Genomic DNA, 19,214 nt, shown 5'->3' with positions numbered 1-19,214 from the left:
GGAAATCTTTAAGGAGTTTTTCCACTAGCAAATTGGGAGCTTCAAGGTCTTGGTGCCAAACACTATAAACCCTTGACTAGTTGAGCTGTGGCTGCTGTCACTTGTATCTGAGCCCTGTGTACCCATTAATATGGGTGGGTCAGTTAAGAACCCAGGTGCTGGGGGGTTTTCAAATTTTAAGGATTTTTAAAGAATTAGGGACTTGTTTTAAGGTGACCCATCCCCAAATCCACAAGCATGTTGTCAATGGATTACAGACTTGGTGTGGCAAAGTCCAAGCTGTTACATTATGCTTTACATACATTCTTATCTGAGTCTCTTAAGAACTCAGAGACCAGGTCTCCTTATCAGAACCAGGAAGATAAATTCTTCACGGCTATCACAACGGCTATTTCTTTTTCTCAAAACCTGGTGGATACTGGGGAGAGGGCTCCTGCAATCGTGTGGCTTTGACATTAGCTCAATTTCTCACAAGCACATACCGGCCCTGTTTACTGCAGCGGGAAAAAACACGATGGAATATGCCCATAATCCATGCACTTGAACCCCAGAAAATCATCCTTGCTGGGTAAAAGTTATGATGATGCATTAAGTGCCAACTGGTATTTCTCACCATGAGGCTGGCCAGCATCAGCTGCAAAGAAAAATAAGCAGGTCCTCTGCATTATTTACATTTTAATATTTGGTGTGGGGGGAGGTGGGTTGGGAGAAATGTATTCTGAGGTTATACTTATGGATTTTTTTAAAAAAGATGATGCAATAAAGTTATTTTTAAATAAAAGCTTTAGTGAATCCGATTGAGATTTGATTAGCAAAGATTTAGGGACGTGGGTTTACCCCTCCCCCCTTTTTTTCTCTTTTCTAGCTTTCCTATCCTTGGTGACAATATTGTCTTCGTTGACTCTTCTTGTCCATGGCTGGTACCTACCACCCACCCTCTCAGAACGTCTGACACCATCACCGTTTCTGCTCTCCCTGAGAAACTTGCTCTTCCACTTTTTTTCTCCCTACATAAGCCTTTTTGCTCAGTTTGCGGGCTCTCGACAGGGCTAGAGGTCACCATGGGGAGGGGACACAGGCCGGGCGGGCCATCTGACCATTTAAATCGGCCTTCCGGCCCCTGTCCCCCCGCGACCTCGCCCCCGCCTGCGCCTGAGGTTGCCCACTTCCCTTCCCTGTTCCTGTCCAGGGCCTTTCCTCTTAGGTCATCCCACAAACCCCCCCCCCCTTTTTTTTTTAGTTGACCCCAAGCTCCCGGGCTCCTCGGGCAGCGCGGTCCCTTGTTACGCCTCGGACCCCCGCTGCCCCCCGTGTCCACTTCAGGGGCCCTTCCGCTGCCTCCGGCCGCCTTCCGCCTCAGCCCTCCCGGGTCACGCCCACTGCGCCCCCACTCCTCGGCTTCCGGACCCCCACCGCGGCCGGAGCCCCCCGCCCTCCCCGGGGCCCGCGGCCCGCTCTCAGCGCCTGGTTTTCGAACCTGGACGCGCGCACTCCAGCCACTTGCCCCGGGGCTTTTCTGTCCCTGCTTCTCGTTTTCCCGAAGCCCAGCCCGGCTCACCGCTCCTCTAAGCGCCCCCCGCCCCCATCGCCAGCCTCATGACTAAGCCCTTTCACACGCTCGGCCGGTCCCCCCAATTCTCCTTTTCATTGGGCTCCTTCCGACCGGCGCCCCCTCCCGTTTCCCCCCTGCCCCAGCCCCCCTCGCCCTCCCCCTAGCCTTGCTCCCGGCCGCCCCCCCCAGTATTTTTTGTCCGCCCCCCCACCCCCCGTGGTGGCGGTGCGGTTACCCGGCCCGCGTTCTCGCCCCCCCAGCGTCGCGTCCCTCCGCTCCACTCCGGCTTCTGCCCTCTCGCTCTCCCCGCCCCGTTTTCACCTGAGCCCCCTCCGCGTTCTCCCTGAGCCCTGCGCCCCCACTCCTGGTTTTCCCTCTGCCCCGCTTCCCCCGCCGCGAGTCCGCGCCCCGCCCACCGCGCGTCCCCGCCCGCGCCGCCGCCATGTGACGGGAAGCAGCTGATGGCCTCTCCGGGTGGCCGCGGGCTCAACGGGGCCGGGGCCGGGGCGGCGGCCGGGGCGGGGACCGGCGCAGGGACAGAATGAAGGCGGACGGCCCAGGGGGCTGAGGCGCGCTCCGCCCGCCACGGCGCTGCGCGTGTCCTCCATGGAGGCTGGAGGTGAGTGCGGCCGCGGCGCGCCGGTCCCCGCCCGGCGCCGCCAGGCCCGGTCTCCCGGGGGTGCGGGCACGGGCTCGGCCGCGGGGGGCGGCGCGGCGGGGGCGCCCGGCCTGGGCCGTCCGCGCGGGCGGGCGGCGGGGTGCGCGCCTGGCGCCCAGCTTTGTTTCACTTTCACTGTCAGCGGCCGCCTGTGCGTCCCCCTCCGCCGGCAGGAACCGGGCAGAACGGGCCTCGGCGTGGCGGGGCCCCCCACCCCCTGGGGCAGTGGGGGGGGACGCACGAGGGGCGCCAAGCTGAGGGGGGTGATACCCGCAGGGTTGGGTGCCGGGTGCCGCGCTCGCACGTCTGGGTGGGTGGGAGTCCGCTCTGCCCCCTACGAGCTGTGCGGTGGAGGACGAGCCACTGGCCACCCCTGTCCCCCAAGTGTCAGTCCTGTATCTGCACAGTGGGTGGTGATAGGACCCGCCTCGGGGCGTGGTTGGGAGCTCCCCAAACTTGCCTACTCGTAAAGAACGCGCTCTGGGGTCCTTGTTCAAACATACATGTACGTGTGTGTGATGCATCTATCCCGAGCCTGCCCCAGCGGAGAGGGCGCGGGGAGGCGGGTGGGGCCGGCGTGCCACTCCTGGCGACGCGAGGGACAGGGACAGGTCACGGTCCGGCCCGCCGCCGGGTGAGGTGCGCACTTGCCTTGGTCCTGGCCACCAGCTGTCACCCGAAGATGGAGCGGAAGGCGGGGCCTGCAGGCCACACAGACTGCAGAGCCCGCCCGCAGGAGCGCCCCATCTCCGTGGGAACGGTGTCCTTGTCACCCGAGGCAGCAACCTCGGGACACGGCCCTCCTGCCCCTGCGCGCCCCCTCGCCCCGAAACCCCGCCGACATAACCGGGGGTGTGTTTGGGGTGGTCCTTGGGAGCCCCCGCTTCAGGGCAGCTCTTCTAGGGGGGCTTCCAAGCAGGGTCGCGGCCTGGGGCCCCGCATGCGTTCCTGGACCTCCCTGTGCCTGTTCCTGCAGCGCAGCCGGAGCTCGCGGCGCCCCCTGGCCTGGAGGGAGGACCCCGGGGTGCTCCCCGGGGCGGTGCAGCTGTTTAATTTGGGAAATGACGTTTCTTTGTTTGCTGGCGTCCGGCTTTGGGTAAAAGGTGTGGACGCCGCTCTCCTGCCTTCCCATCTAGATGAGGGCGTCTTTGCAGCAGCTTATGTTATAAAGGGCCCTTGCCCTTGGCCTGGATCGAGTAGGGGCTCTATAGCCTCCGAGGTCGTTTTCCTCGGGTCCCCACGGTTACATCGGAAGGCGATCCGGAGCGGCCTCCCTGTTCAGCAGGGAGCTGGGGCCGGTTCTGCGTGTTCCCTAAAGACGGACGCTGTGTTCTGGCGTGTGGGCAGCGCTGCTGAGAGCTGCCAAGCTACTGTTAAAAAAAAAAAAAAAAAGCCTGAGAGTTTTACATTCTTTTAAAACTGAATAAAGCCTATTGTCACGGGATTACAATGGACAACAGGAGATACTTCAGAGCAGTGGTTAGAATTCATGGATTCATTCAACAAATATTTATTAAGGGTCTGCCCTGGGCCAGGACGCGGGGCTTTCGGGCGGTGCCGGCCAACAGAAATAGAATGAAACTCACATATATCACTAAAAATGTTCCAGTAGCTGCGCTGAAAAAGTGAAGCAGGTGAAATTAATTTTAAAACGATATCTTCGTCAGCCCAACGTGCCTGAAGTGTCATTGCAATGTGTAGTCATGATTCCTGAGGCATTTTAGATTGTTTTTGGCATTAACTTTCAGGATACAATGTGTATCATATACATGACCTTCGCTTGGACTCGCCACATTTTAAGTGGTCAGTAGCCACGGGTGGCTAGTGGTTACTGTATTGGGCAGCACAGCCCGATAGCAGTGAACAGACAGGCAGGTTTGGGGTGGAGGTGGGGAAGAGATGGATGTTAAATACATAAAAGTAACAAGTGCAATCAAGAAAAGATAGTTGAGTGATAGTTATAAAGAAAATTAAATGGAATGAGAGGGAAGTGACTGGTCCACTTTTTTTTAAAAAAAGATTTTATTTATTTTTAGAGCAAGAGGAAGGGGAGGGAGAGAGGGAAAGAAACATGGATTGGTTGCCTTCTGCATATGCCCCAACCTGGGCCCTAACTCGAAACCCAGGGGTGTGCCCTGACTGGGAATTGAACCGGTGACCTTTTGCTTTTCAGGATGACGCTCAACCCCCTGAGCCACACTGGTCAGGGCATGTCTGGGCCACTTTAGATAGTGAGGACAGGAACAGTTCTGAGAAGGCCACAACAGCAAAGATTGGGACCTGCCAGGCAGAGTTTTCCAGGCAGATGAAACATCTAATGTGATGACCTGGAGACAGGACAAATCAGCTTGCTTTCTGCCAGCTGGAGTTACAGCTTCCATCTCTGTGTTAAGGCAAGTCTCCTTTCACAGAAGAGACTCCTAATCAATACCCTTCCATTCAGCCTGTATCCATACACATCCCAGTGTGTGATTAGAGAAAACCCTGATCTTTTTCACCAAGAGGGGCCATGGCAGGAACAATCCCAGATGAAGCTGGATCCTCTCCGCGGTTTTTTTAAGTTCTGCACTAATTGTGGCTTTCTTTTCCAGCAGCCAAGTTTAGTTGGGGCTCAGACTCCCCTTCAGAATTTCCTTGGTTCTCAAAACGAAGAAGAGACAGGAGTCGCTGGGTTCTTTCTTCTTTTAGCTCCTGAATTCCTGAGCCTGAAATAGCAAGAGATTAAATCCCCAAATCACAGAAATAGAGTGTGAAATCTGGGTATGGCTCATGTTTAAGAAGCATTTCATGTGAAATGTTTCACATAGGCATCATGATAGTTGAAGGAGCTTCTTTCACTTATGTTTGAAGAGACATACCATGTATATTTATTCAACAAATATTTACTCACTGCCTGCTCTCTGCCAGGAACTCGACTAGGAACGGGGGATAAACATACCCTTCTCCCATGGAGTTGACATCCTAGTTGGGGAAGATAGTTAATACTCCAAATAGTGATTATGCTGTAAAGAAAATAAAGTGAGGAGTTGTAAAGGAGATTGGCTTGGGGGTCAGGGAGGGCCTCTCGGAGAAGTTGTCATTTAAGCTGAGACCTGAATGAAGAGAAGGTCCCAGCCATGGAGAGGCATTTCAGGGGAAGAGAAGAGTTTGTGCAAAGGCCCTGATGTTGGAACTAACTGAGTGAGAGAGGCTAGTGTGCTAGAGCCAGGGGCAGGGAGAGGAGAAAGAAGCCCAGCTGGGAGACAAGTCAAGGTCCCATTTCTTCAGGACTTTGAGGGCAGGGTGAGGAGCTTGGATTTTTATTCGGAGAGTGATTGAAACTGATTACTTTGGGGGGTGAGGAGAATGGGTGGTAGGGGCCAGACAAGAGCATCTGGAAGGCTGCTTAGTGAGGAATGATGTTGCATAGAGTAGAGAGAATAGTAGCCGTAGAGATGAAGGGAAGTTAGTTTACCAAGTCTTTTGGAAACATTTGGTAGAACTTGCTAGTGGATTTGGATTAGGAGGTTAAGAAAAGAGAAATCAAGGATGACCTCTTCTCATATTGTGTCAAGCTTCCATGGTGTCCAAAGGATGGACAGTGTGCGTATTGTGGAGGAAGTGAACCAAGTGTAAATTGTCAGGATGGAATAAAGAGATTTTCATCTGGGTCAGCTGATGAAAATGTACCTCCAGATCAGTCAATGTTATTTAATATTGTCCACATCTGGGTTCTCAGCCTTGGCACTGCTGACATTTTGGGCCAGAAAATTCTTCTTGTAGGGGCTGACCTGTGCACCAAAGGTTGTTTACAGCATCCTGGCCTCCATCTAACAGATACCAGTAGCACCACCCACCCCTTGTTATGACAACAAATACTGTCTCCAGACATAGCCACATGTCCCCAGGGGAAAAAATTACCCCCAGGCGAGAACCACTGGACTACAGATTAGAGCTGTATCACCGTGAGAAAATATCTAGCAGTAACAAGAATGAAAAAACTGTTGTGGGATTACTGCATAACATTAAGGGACCTGTTTAGATTTAAAATGTAAAGTAAAATATTCTTACCATACAAATATTCATATCCAGAGGAATATGCGTCAACAGACAAATAATGGTATAAATGTGCAAACACATTTCTAGGAGGAATTACTGGGGTCTGGACAAATGACAGTTTAGACCCAATATATATGTATATATATCTTTCATTTTTGTTCATTGATTTGAAAGGTGAGGGGGGAACATCGATTTTGTTGCTCCATTAATTCATGCATTCATTGTTTGGTTCTTGTGTGTGCCCTGACCAGAAATCAAACCCACAACCTTGGTGTATTGGGATGGTGCTCTAACCAACTGAGCAACCCGGCCAGGGCTAGACCTAATATTTTAAAACCTAGATTCACATATAGAAACCTAATGGAATGACTATAAAGGAAATTTCCTTAAATAGCAAAGCCACCAAAGACTTGATATGATTTATAAAAATTCTATTTAAAGATAGCATTTTCAATAACACACTTATTTTCTAAAACAAGATATACCCATGTAGTTTTCTATAATGCATATACCAGAAAAATATTATTTGTATATGTGTAAATATTGTATACATTTATACACATAGATATGCATCTTTACCATCTGTTTCATTGAATCCAAGATATGTATCATATATGCCATATGTATCACAGAGAAAAAAGCATTGCCTATTTAACTGTGAGAAGTCATTGCTTGTAAGACATATTCTGACTTCAAGGAGGTTACAATGTGAGACGACAGCACTGGCCAAGTAGCTCAGTTGGTTCGAGAGTTGTCCAGATACTCCAGGGTTGTGGGTTCGATCCCTGGTCAGGGCACATGCAAGAAGCAACCAATGAATGCATCAATAAGTGGAACAACAAATCAATCTTTTTTTCTCTCCCCCCCCTCCTTCTAAAATCAGTAAATAAAATTTTTTTTTTAATGTGAGAAGACCCAAAGATGTGTCCTAAAATATATGAAGTAGGGGCTATTTAAATTAGTATCTATCTGGTAAGAGCTATAAAAGGGTCAGAGTCTCGAAACTGTTAAAGTAGAACATAAACCTCAGGAAACAACTTCATTCAGGATGGAAGCCAGTTTTTAATTAGCATGTATCATAGTCATAGTGGTCAAAAAATCAGTTCTGAAGGCCTTTCACTTAGGAGCTTCATCAGCCATTGAGAACCTTCCGTTGGAGTAGAGAACTGAACCAGGGAACTGCCCTTTGGTTGATGAAGAAGCATCAGTCCAGCAGCTACCCAGAAATTAAATCCTCTGGATGTTTTTGAACAGGGGTGCTTACATTCGGGTGGGGGTGGGCCAAGGAAATTGGTTACTACAGGAGAGAATGAAATGGGCAGGGAGTGTGGGAGATCAGGCTTCACTTCTCGGTTGCTAATCTAGGTGGGGTTCTCATAAGCAGAAAATGAGGCCAGGTGTGAGCGCGAACGAGCTGCTCCGGGCATGGCCTGCGTGGCCAGAGTGTGCTGTCCGGGGACATGCGACGCCTGCTGGAGCCCAGGGTGTGGAGTGGAAGCCCGGGCTCAGCTGCCCTGATTGTGTAGGCAGGTGGGACATACTTGAAAGAAGTGGGGGCAGACGTGATGTGTGTTTTAGCTTTAGGAGGGTTCCTGGGGGCAGGAGGAGGACTCAGGAGCCTTGCAAAAGATCTGGGCAAGATGGGATGAAGGTCTGAATGAGAACTGAGGGGAGATGGAACTGGGAGGCCGTATCAAGAGTGAGAGGAAGCAGGGCAACTGCTGAGCATTTTATTTTAGCCTTGATGATGGGGAGTGGGGGTTTCAGATAACCCTTTTTTTTGTTTTTACCTGTTTCCCAGTAGCAGGCTGTTTTGAGGACAATTAAATACATTTGAAAGCCTCCAAATCTGTACCATCTCACTGGTCCTTGCCTGTCCGGTCCTGTTATGTATGGTCTTATCTCCTTTCTTCCTCTTCAGGCATTCATAGGACAATGGGGCCTCCCTCCACTGGGTTTACCCTTCCAAAGGTTACTACTCTGAGTCATGGGTAACCGGCAGAGGGGAGAGCCAGAACTGACTAAGCGTGGTGAAATGTGGCCCGGGGCTACTTTTACTGCCCCAGGTCACTAAGATGACAGCTCCCTCCCAGAATCCATAGCGTCACCCTTTGCCCTGGGGAGACGGTGGCTTTCCTGTGTCTGAGTCAGGGAGGTGGAGAGGGAAATGAGGGTGCCTGTTTGAAGCACACTGTCTCTCATCCCAGAGGAACCGCTGCTGCTGGCCGAACTCAAGCCCGGGCGCCCCCACCAGTTTGATTGGAAGTCGAGCTGTGAAACCTGGAGCGTCGCCTTCTCCCCAGATGGCTCCTGGTTTGCTTGGTCTCAAGGACACTGCATTGTCAAGCTGATCCCCTGGCCGCTGGAGGAGCAGTTGTAAGTACTCTGGCATCCAAAGGAACGAGGGAATCCTCGAGATGAGGAACAGGAGCGCTGGCCCACAGATGCTCCCTACTCTTTGGGGCTCCCTGCCCAGGAACAGGAGAGGGAAGATGGCGGAACAGCTCAGAAATGGACCGTTGGGACTTCCAGAGCCCCACGCACTGTACATGTGAAAATTAGCTTTATTGCAATTGTTAGCCCCAAGTTTTTAAAAATAAATATATTGAAATATATTTTACACATCATACAATTTGCCCATTTAAAGTGCACCTGTCCCTGTGATTAATCGTAGAACATTTTCATTCCCCACAAAAGAAACCCGACATCCCGAAGCTGGCGCCCTCCCAACCCCTCTGCTCTCCAGCCCTGAACAGCCACCAATCTGCTTCCTGTCGTTACAGATTTGCCTGTTCTGAACATTTCATTTTAACGAGGCCATATAATGTGTAGTCCTTTTTGATTGGCTCATTCACTTAACATTTTTTCAGTTATCCACGTTGATGCGTGTATCCGTACTTTATTTCCTTTCATTGCCAAATAATGTCCCATCGTACGGAGATACCACATTTTGTTTTACATTTATCAGTTGGTGGACATTTGGGTTTTCACCTTTCGCTATTATGAATAATGCTGCTGTGGACATTTATGCACTTTCTGCGTGTACATATGATTTCACGTTTTCTATATTCAACATTTTGAGGAACGATCAGATTTTTTCCGAGTGGCTGCGCCATTTTACAATCCCACCAGCGGTGTGTGTTTTTCAGTCTTCACATCCTCGCCAACACTTGTTACGGTCAGGCTTTTGATTATAGCCCAGCCATCCTAGTTGGTGTGCAGCAGCTCTGCATCTCCGCTATGGCTACTGGTGTTGAGGGCACCTTTTCATGTGCTTATTGGCCTTTGTGTATCTGCTTTGGGGAATTGTCCATTCAGATCCTCTGACCATTTTAAAATTGGATATTTATCTTTTTATGATCTACCACGTTTAGTTCCTGATATTTTTCTTTCTGTGGGCTGGTTGGGTCCCAGTGTCTGAAGGTCCAGCATCTGCTTGTTTTCGTGTCCCAGGGCAATTCTATGTCTGCATTTATGTATTCGGCCAACATTTGTTGCAAATCTTTGCCTGAAACTGAGCTAGGGGGCTGAGAATCCTAAATAAATCAAACATAGCCCTGCCCTTGAGAGTTTCATTTGTTTTGCTCTAGGCATTTCTTATAAATTGCATATTAGATTTAAGTTTTTTCTGTGTTTCATCCGAAACCTGTTGCCCTGATCATAGGTAGTGCTGATGAGAGTTTGCCGAGACGGGCACCCTGTGCTCCGCTGGGGCCGAGCGGGTGTCAGTCTGCACTTCCCGGAAGGAAGGCTGCTTGGCAGCAGGCATCAAAGACCTAAGAAAGGCTTTTCCAGTGATTTGGACTCTCGTGATTTTCATCATGAAATTAATTACATAGTAGTTAAAAATCAGAAATAGCTTCAGATCTGGTGATAAGAGAATGGTTAAGGACATTGGCATTTCCATATATTTTTGCAGCTGTTAAAGATTGTGGGGTTTTGTTTTGTTTTGTTTTGTTTTGTTTGTTCGTTTGTTTATCATGATGTTCAGTTCCCTCTGTGGTCAGTTTAATGACAATGCCAAGGTCATTCATTGTTTATTGATCCACCCACTCTAAATAAAGGGAAGTTAACTTCATATCCAGACCTAAATCTGATACAAAAAAGTTTTAAAAAGCATAAAGTGAAAAATCTGTTCTTTTCATTTTATGTAGTCTTCCCATATTAACTAATAATTGCCCATTTCCAAATTTGTTCCACATTTTTACAATTTAAAATAATTTTTAAAGTCCTTTAAAAAGGAGGTCATCTGGGGCATTTATGTCCTTAAGGTTGTTGCACATTTTAAAAAATCGTATTATATGTGCTTTTGATATTGAGTAAACAATTGATATTAACTAAATATTCATACTACTTTTAGAAATAATATCTTTAGAAACTTACGTCTGAGCGAAGGTCTCCCAGTGAGTCTTCCTTCCACAGCGCCCACCTCCCATGTAACTCGTCCCTTGATTCACTGGCAGGCTCAGAAGCCCAGGGGATCTTCTGAGCAGATCAGGATGCCCGAGACTTGTGTTCTAATTCCAGCTCTTCCCCTGATTCTGTGACCCCAGGAAAGTTAACTCTACCCCTAAAACGGAGATTTTAGTATCTCTTCCTAATGAAATTAAATTTATGATATTAAAATGATTTAATATATAAAAGGGCTTTAATTTCTTTGGACTAAAGTAGCTACAAAAGTATCCCTTAATTCAAATACAGAAATTAGGATTTTATTAAAAACAACGTAACTTCGGAGGTCCCAAACTGTCCTGCAAAGCTTTCCCTACAGTCTGCCTTTTATGTGCTGCTTCTCTGGATGGCAGACTCCGGCCCCTGCTCAGGGCCAGGCAGCTCTGTAATGTGCGTGGGGCCGTGTGTGGGCTGGGCAGGCCCAATCAAAAAGACGTTCATTATCACATCCAGATGTTTCACTTGCTTCAGTTCCTCCTAATGTTATAGGGTAGCATGGTTAATTTTTTTAAATATATTTCAATTATACAACTGAAAAAATGTGATTTCTTATGGCAAACAAATGTAATATATAAGGAGGTCCAGCTACATAGTCCTGAGTATAGGATTTCTCATGGAACTGAGTTCCAGCTTTATAATCTTTGTTCCCCCGAGTTGGATACACCCCAGGGTACGGTCAGGGTCACATAGAAAAGTACGACTTCACAGTTGCTCTGGTGAAGTGTAACACAGACCGGAGGCTTTCATGTCTTCTGGCTGAACCTCAGGCTGTCTCACTGCTCATGACTTCGAGATACTGCCTGCAAGGCGGAGTGGTGGAAGGGTCCGTGTCTTAGGGACAGAGCCTCCTCTAGCGAATCTGGGCCTGTGTTCCACTGTAAGTAGAATGTAAAGGGGAGGGTCGAGTTATTCGGTGCACCCCTGAATAGTTCTGTAGATTCTTTCTCTCTGTTGACTGTCCCGCTGGTTGGTTCCTCTGCTGGATATACCCCCAGGAAAGTTAATGACAGAGCCTTATTAATGAATTGGAACATAGTGAGTGAAGGGGGATATCTGTGTGTTCCAATCAAAGTGTGTTGGCAAGAAAAGGTTTTATTTTCTTTTGGGGAGTTTTCTAAGCTAGAGATGGGGTCCTCATCAGGGAGGAGAGCTGCAGGTGGATATTCAGGTTCTCAATTCTGTCCTCGTTCCAAACCTACAGCATGCTTTCTTTCTCGTGGAAAAACCTAAGTGCATCTTTCCTTTCACACACCAAAACCCGAGAGAACTTCCCGAGGAAGCGTATGGCTCCCTGGAGCATCTGCGATCTACTTATCCCGCCAGGCAGGTCACCCCATTGCAGGACTTTCACAAGTGCAATGAGCCAAGGCTAAGAAGCCTCTGTCACACAAATTCTAGAAAGAAGTCATACCAGAATTCACCGAAGGCCAGTTTGTTTCTAGGACTTTAAAAGTCTTAAGATAACCAGGATGAAAAGTTGGTTGACTTGGTGACGATTTCAGACTCATTAAGAACTCTCCACTTCCCCCAGCATCCCTAAAGGGTTTGAAGCCAAAAGCCGAAGCCTCAAAAATGACACAAAAGGGCGAGGCAGCCCAAAGGAGAAGACTCTGGACTGTGGACAGATTGTCTGGGGTTTGGCCTTCAGCCCGTGGCCTTCTCCACCCAGCAGGAAGCCCTGGGCCCGCCACCCTCCCCAAGTGCCAGACGTGTCTTGCCTGATCCTTGCTACAGGACTGAACGATGGGCAGATCAAGATTTGGGAGGTGCAGACAGGTAGGTCATCTCTGGCTGGCCCAAGGCCCCGGAGGCTTGTGTGCATGTTCTGTGCGGGCCGAGGAGTGTGGCTGTGGCCGGCAGACCAGGTGTCATCTGTCCCGCTGACCTGAGTGCTCCTGTGTTCACTCTAGGGCTCCTGCTGCTGAATCTTTCCGGCCACCAAGATGTTGTGAGAGATCTGAGCTTCACACCTAGTGGCAGTTTGATTTTGGTCTCTGCGTCTCGGGATAAGACTCTTCGCATTTGGGACCTGAATAAACATGGTACGGAGGTCATGGAACTCCGGAGAAACCCCTCAGATACTCTATTTACCCCTTTCTCTGCTTTACCAATGTCATTTTTACCAAGAGTAGTGTTTCTGAATCTTTTTTTCTTCTATTATTGCTGCTTTGGGAGCCTTTTAGACTTTTTTTTCCTAATCATTCCCCCTCACCTCTTGAAGATTTTAATATTGTATATCCATGTAGTGAATGCATACTTATGCTTTGTATATTAAAAAAAGTAAGATTATTTTTTACTAGGAGAAGCAATTTTTGCCACTATCGATATTCCCTCTATTGAAAATACATGATGTAGGATACCCTTACTCACCATGGCACTATTGACACTTTGGGCTGGATAATTCTTTATTATGGGCTGCTCTGTGCATTCTAGGCTGTTGCTGAGCATCATCCCTGGCCTCTACCCTCTAGGTGCTAGTAGGGCCCTCTACATTGTGACAATCAAAAATGTCTCCCGACTTTGCCAGTGTCCACGTGGAGGGCAGAGTCCCCCAGATTGAGAACCCCTGACCTAGAATAAGTCATCCATGTTGGGTACTTCCTGTTAGAAATAAAATTTCTTTGTGAAGTAGAACCTAGGTCTAGAAGCATTCTCTCAGACTGGTGGGGAGAAGGGGTCAGCTTTTATGCAATTCTGCCTTGAGCAGAATTATATACAGGAGTGGCCCAGTAAAGAATTCCGCCCATCTCTGGTGTTGACCCTTAGGTATAGGCAAGGGGAATTTGTTGACAGGCCATTTATCACCCACAAGGGTGGGGACTCAGGGTCTGGAGGGACGTGGAAGGAGGAAATGGTGATGTGGGCAGTTGGTGGAGAGACATACTCATCCCTGATAATGCAGAGGCACCGGTGCTCTTGCCGGAGCCGTGACTGTTCCCCAAACCGTGAGAGGGGGCCTGTCTCTTTCCCTCTTAGAAACGATCCTGATAATTTGTCAGAATAGCTAAGGAGATGGTGCTTGTCATTCCCTCATTGAAGGCATCTAATCACTAAGAGAACTCTGTAGAGTTTCTGCCCACTAGTGTGGAACTTGTAGTCATACAGTCTGAGATAGGCTGCTGCCTGGGAAGGCTAAGGAAGGGCAGTGCCTTTTTTTTTTTTTTTTAAGATTTTATGTATTTACTTTGAGAGAGAGGAGAAGAAAGGGAGAAAGAGAGGGAGAGAAACATCATTGTGCAAGAGACACATCACTTGGTTGCCTCTCGCACGCCCCCAACTGGGGACCCGGCCTGCAACCCAGGCATGTGCCCTGACTGGGGTATCGAACCAGCGACCTTTAGGTTCATAGGCCAGTGCTCAGTCCACTGGGCCACACCAGCCAGGGCAGCAGTGCCGTTTTTAGTGTGTGTCCAGAAGCCGCTTGCCGCCATCTAAGAGAGGTCCTTGAAGTGGCTCTGAAAATCACTTGGGGGTTGGGAAGCTGAGGGTGACCGAGAGTGGGCAGAGTAGACTAGACCAGCTGTTGAGAGGAGGGGGGTAAAGCGGTGCTCCCACGTCGCGGGCCGTGGTCTTATTTGATAGCTGAAGAAACCATGACTGACCTTTAAAAACATGAATACTTATCCACACATACCCGTACATTTATAGGTGTATATACATGACCATACACGTTCGTAAAAATGTTTTCCCTTTTATTTTAGCTTGATTCCTCCCCCCACCCCCCTGCTGCCTGCCCTCTCACCCCACCGCCGGCCTACGCCATATTCCTCATTCTCCCTTCCATCGAATTCCTCCATAATCTCCCTGTAATCTTAGAGCCCGTTCTAAGAGTCTTACACATTTATTCCCATATTTTGCTTATATTTGTATAATCCTATTTGGACACTCACACTCATATATATGGGTTTGGGGGTCATTGTTTCACAAGAATAGAATCATAGTCTTCATGTTTTTTCTGAATTTTTTTTTTTTTTCCATTAAAGATTACTCCATGGAAAATTAGATTCTTAATTTCATCTGAATTAACATGGTGGATATACCTGTTACACCCTTTATTCACTCACTTCTCTATGGATGGGCACTTTGTTTTTTCCAAAAACCTGGAGAGGTTGTGGGAGTGACGCAGGGTTATGCGTTAGGTGGAGAGTAGAGCCAGGGTTCAAACCGAAGTTTGCGTGACTGCAGAGCGTGCAGCCCTAATCACAGCACCATTGCCCGTCCAGACACCCCGGTGAAGCGGGAGGGGGCGAGGGTGTGGAGTGAGATCCCGTGACCAGGGGGAACCATTACAGGGAGAACTGAAGATGAACGCTCTCAAATTTGGAATCATGCTTCAAAGTAATTTGAAATGGTTGGGGGACCTGAAAAAAATGTTTGTTGCTATTAAAGGGATCTATCAAACCCGATGATCTTGTGGAGTTTGGTGAAAGAGTAGGTAGTGATTTCCCTTGGGGGTTAGAATGTTGTATTAATAGACATCAAGTGTTAAAATGACAAGATCTGTCATATTTCTTCCTCTGCCTTAAAAAGTTGGGGTTGGGACTCAGTTGGTAGAGAAAGGGATAGATATACACTGGTAGGCGGACCATCACTGCCAGTTCTTCAGTCTTCTGGCTTTGTGGTTTTGAGATAGCTCATCGTCTGCTCCTTTTCTCTGCCAGGTAAACAGATTCAGGTGTTGTCGGGCCACCTGCAGTGGGTTTACTGCTGCTCCATCTCCCCGGACTGCAGTATGCTTTGCTCTGCAGCTGGAGAAAAGTCGGTGAGTCTCACACATCAGGTACCATTTTCTCTATGTAGTTCAGCAAGATCTGGAGGTCTGGAATGGATCCTACATAGGGATCCACATTTCTTCTGAACCATACGACTTGTGTCTACCTAAATAGGATTTCCATGTCAGATCATAAAATGTACAGCTTCTTGTTGGACTTTGTCCTAAAATCCTGTTATTCTTAAAAGCATTAGAAACTAAAGAACAATTCGGGAATGGTTTGTTTGAATCTTGTGTCTGCATGGAGCTGTTCGCTGTGACTGACTTGGGAAAGAATTCAGTATTTGGTACAGCCCAGGTGGTTAATCATACATTTGAAGTTTGGAACTGTGTGAAAGTGAGAGTTTTCTTAAAGGAAATAAAATAAAATCCTGTTTTTAATGATTCTCAGAAGGGCTTAAAGTGATAAGCTACGTCAGGGGTACAGTGGTGGGCAGATTTCCATGGTCCTGTAAACACCGGGGGTATAAAATGGCATGGCAGGGTGCCACCACTTCGTTGGTAGCCCTGGAGTTCACTTCGGACCCCGATTTTTGGTTTTAAATGAGAGGACAAGATTGCCCTGTGTGTATAGATATTCATCGCTCTTTCTGTGGTTGGCCCTGCTTATTTTTCCTTAAAGTAAGCTTAGGCACCTCAAGAATTCAGAACTATTCCTTGATTGAAACCCATGTGATAGTTTTGGAAGAGCCGGAGAGAGAAGGGGTTGAGAGCGCGGCTGCCTGTGGCCGTGGGGCCCGAAGTGCGCATTGCCTTTCACTCAGTGTTCACCTTCTAAGCACTGTTTCCACCCCTAACCAGGCACCTGTTTCTCTCCACAGGTGTTTCTGTGGAGCATGCGGTCCTACACGTTAATCCGGAAGCTGGAGGGCCACGAAAGCAGTGTTGTGTCTTGTGACTTCTCCCCTGACTCTGCCTTGCTTGTCACGGCTTCTTACGATACCAACGTGATCATGTGGGATCCTTACACTGGCGAGAGGCTGAGGTCACTCCAGTAAGGACCGAATCCCTGCTTACGACTTCTTGTGGGGTGACCGATGAGAAACCTGTTGGGTTAGATGTGTTCCTTTCAGAGTCTGGGGCATGGGAGGGGGCAGTGTGGGTAAAAGACACAGTGGATTCAATGCTTATTCTAAAGTCTGGTCTACAGTAGTGTTTTCTCGTCAATTAAGTTCTTAAATTAGGCCTGAGAGCCTTCAACTCTCCTGACATATGAGACTGTACCTCTTTGGATTCAGCATTAAGAAACCTCAGTGACTCTTTTTTTCCATTTACTAATAACTGTAGTAACAAGTTCAAAATGATCCTCTTATCGAAACTGCTATTTCCCAAAACGAATTTTCATGTTCTTGCAAATTTGGTCTATTTTTTCTTTTTTCTCTGTTGTTTTATGAAGCAAATAATAGGTAGTCCTATAATTATCATGTATCTTAGCCAAAAAGACTTTCAGTTTGTACCATGGCATTTAAGTGAGGGCTGACCTACTTTGCATAAGGAAACTAGCGCAGGGAGTGTTAGAACCCGTCAGCCCACTCCACGAGATACTTGGAGCCTTAGGAAATGAACTTCTTCCCAGTTGTCTTTCCTAATCCGCAAATTTCATGGTTTCCCATATGGGGTACAAGATGCATCCCCAACCTTTTCAAAGCGAAGTAGTTGGGCCTCCTGCATGGGGATGAAGGGTGAAGGGGGGCCGTTCCTCCAGCCTCACTGTCCTGTTTCTCCTCAGCCACACCCAGCTCGACCCCCCAATGGATGACAGTGATGTCCACATTAGCTCCCTGCGATCTGTGTGCTTCTCTCCCGAAGGCTTGTACCTTGCCACCGTGGCGGATGACAGGTAACGCAGTTTATATGTCGTCAGAGCAAACGCTTGTAGTTATTGTAGCATTTCCCTAGGGGGTCTGGCCCCAGGTTTGCTAATGTGCAAACATGCTTTTCTCTCTCATCCAGACTCCTCAGGATCTGGGCCCTAGAACTGAAAACTCCAATTGCGTTTGCTCCTATGACCAATGGTCTTTGCTGCACATTTTTCCCACATGGTGGAGTTATTGCCACAGGGTATGTATCTGTTAGCTGAACAGATGGGCAGCAATTTCTGCTGAGTATATACCGTGTAGCTTTTTTAGGAAAGAAAGCATTTAGAATGTTCTTGCCTGTGAGGAAGGCTTGAAGGAAATCCAAGATTACATAAAATTCTGATATTCCATTCTGCCAATATAGGTTATCGTTTATTCTTAATATTTAATCTAAATGTAATTAAAGAGCTACAATTCATTAGTGACAACCCCTTAGTTACAACTAAGGGATCCAAATTGCAAGGAAGCATAAATTAAGATGATGCAGAATTTATATGGAAACCATTTATGGCAAAGATCACCTTTCAGGGACCATCTATAATTCAGTAGGTGGCATTCTTCCCTCTGTCACTTTTGAACTCAATAGTAGGATTTAGAAAGGGCTGTGCTGACAAATAGCACTTCGGTATCGAAGGTGTCTGGAGTTCTTACAATCCTCAGTAGCCTTAATTATTCAATACCACAGCTTTACATCCATCTCAACAGTCAGGGTTACGTTTCCCTCTGAAGTCTCCTGCTAGTGCAAGTCAGAGTAGAGACATTGATGTCCATCAAAATGAAAGCCTATATTTCCAAGGTCTGTCTTAATCCATTGGCTTCTGTTTTATTTCAGGACAAGGGACGGTCACGTCCAGTTCTGGACAGCTCCTAGGGTCCTGTCGTCACTGAAGCACTTATGCCGGAAAGCCCTTCGAAGCTTCCTCACAACCTACCAAGTGCTAGCACTGCCAATCCCCAAGAAGATGAAAGAGTTCCTCACATACAGGACTTTTTAAGCAGCGCCACAGCATCGTTTGCTCTGCAGCAGGATAAATCGAGTAGCTGGAATAATGGGCCGAACATCTAGTCCTGGTTGAAATAAAATTTCTCTTTGGGATTGTGGATAGAATGTAGCAAAACCAGATTCCAGTGGACTAGTCATGGATCTTTTTCCCCGTGACATGTGGGAGTCGGTCAGAGGAGGGATTCCACTTCCATGGCCACAGAGCCTTGTCTTAAACCTTCAGTCCACTTATAAACAGTTTTTGAACTCATTCCAGTAGTTTTGATTCAGTGTGGTTACTGATGTTTTGGTAAGAAGAGTTGAGTAGGCCTCAAGAGCCTCTCTGTAGTGGCAGAAGGGTTTCAGCTCCCTCTACTGGGACGTGTGGCTTCTGCCTAGTGCTTGTTCCACGTGCAGCGGTGGCATTGTTCACGTTCTCCTGTTGCGTCAGAGCTGCTTTGGTGTTGGCAAGTCTTTCCTTCCTCTGGCTCCCCTCTGACCAGCAGGACAGTTTTCATGGAGCACTCAGTCTCTGGTATGAGGTATTTAGCTTAACTAAATTACAGATGACTCAGAGGCTGTGCTTCTGATAGACACTATAATTGGCTTTTTTTTTTTTAACAGTGGTGTGCATGTGCAGATGACAAATTTATATGCCAGGATACGCAAGAATTTATTCCTAAATTGCATGACTGTTCAGATGGCTGAGTTGTCAGTTGTTTGCCTTTCATTAGCATATTTATTTGTATTTTTTCAACAGATGTTAAGGTACAACTGTGTTTTTCTTGACAGTATCTAAAAATCATAGTACTTAAGTCAAACAGTCGTGAAGAACGTCTCCTTAATTGTGTAAAGAATTGTCGTCATCACTTCACCGGATGCCCTCATGTCTGAGGTCTGAC

General features: G+C 47.8%; 1 protein-coding gene across 1 annotated transcript; it reads left to right on the top strand.

Annotated features, from left to right (window-relative positions):
• The first annotated feature begins 2,016 nt into the window (after positions 1-2,016).
• Positions 2,017-18,583, top strand: WSB2 (WD repeat and SOCS box containing 2). The gene is made up of 9 exons (XM_090257272.1): positions 2,017-2,171; positions 8,456-8,624; positions 12,232-12,476; positions 12,611-12,742; positions 15,362-15,462; positions 16,293-16,465; positions 17,201-17,311; positions 17,425-17,532; positions 18,163-18,583. Exons 1-9 carry the CDS (start codon positions 2,159-2,161, stop codon positions 18,323-18,325), a joined length of 1,215 nt encoding a protein of 404 aa, XP_090113398.1. The 5' UTR covers positions 2,017-2,158; the 3' UTR covers positions 18,326-18,583.
• The last annotated feature ends 631 nt before the right edge of the window (positions 18,584-19,214 follow it).

The sequence above is a fragment of the Furipterus horrens genome, unplaced genomic scaffold, assembly GCF_987537825.1.
Source record: "Furipterus horrens unplaced genomic scaffold, mFurHor1.1.pri manual_scaffold_11, whole genome shotgun sequence".
NCBI lineage: Eukaryota > Metazoa > Chordata > Mammalia > Chiroptera > Furipteridae > Furipterus > Furipterus horrens.
This window is presented reverse-complemented; position numbering and strand designations above follow the sequence as displayed.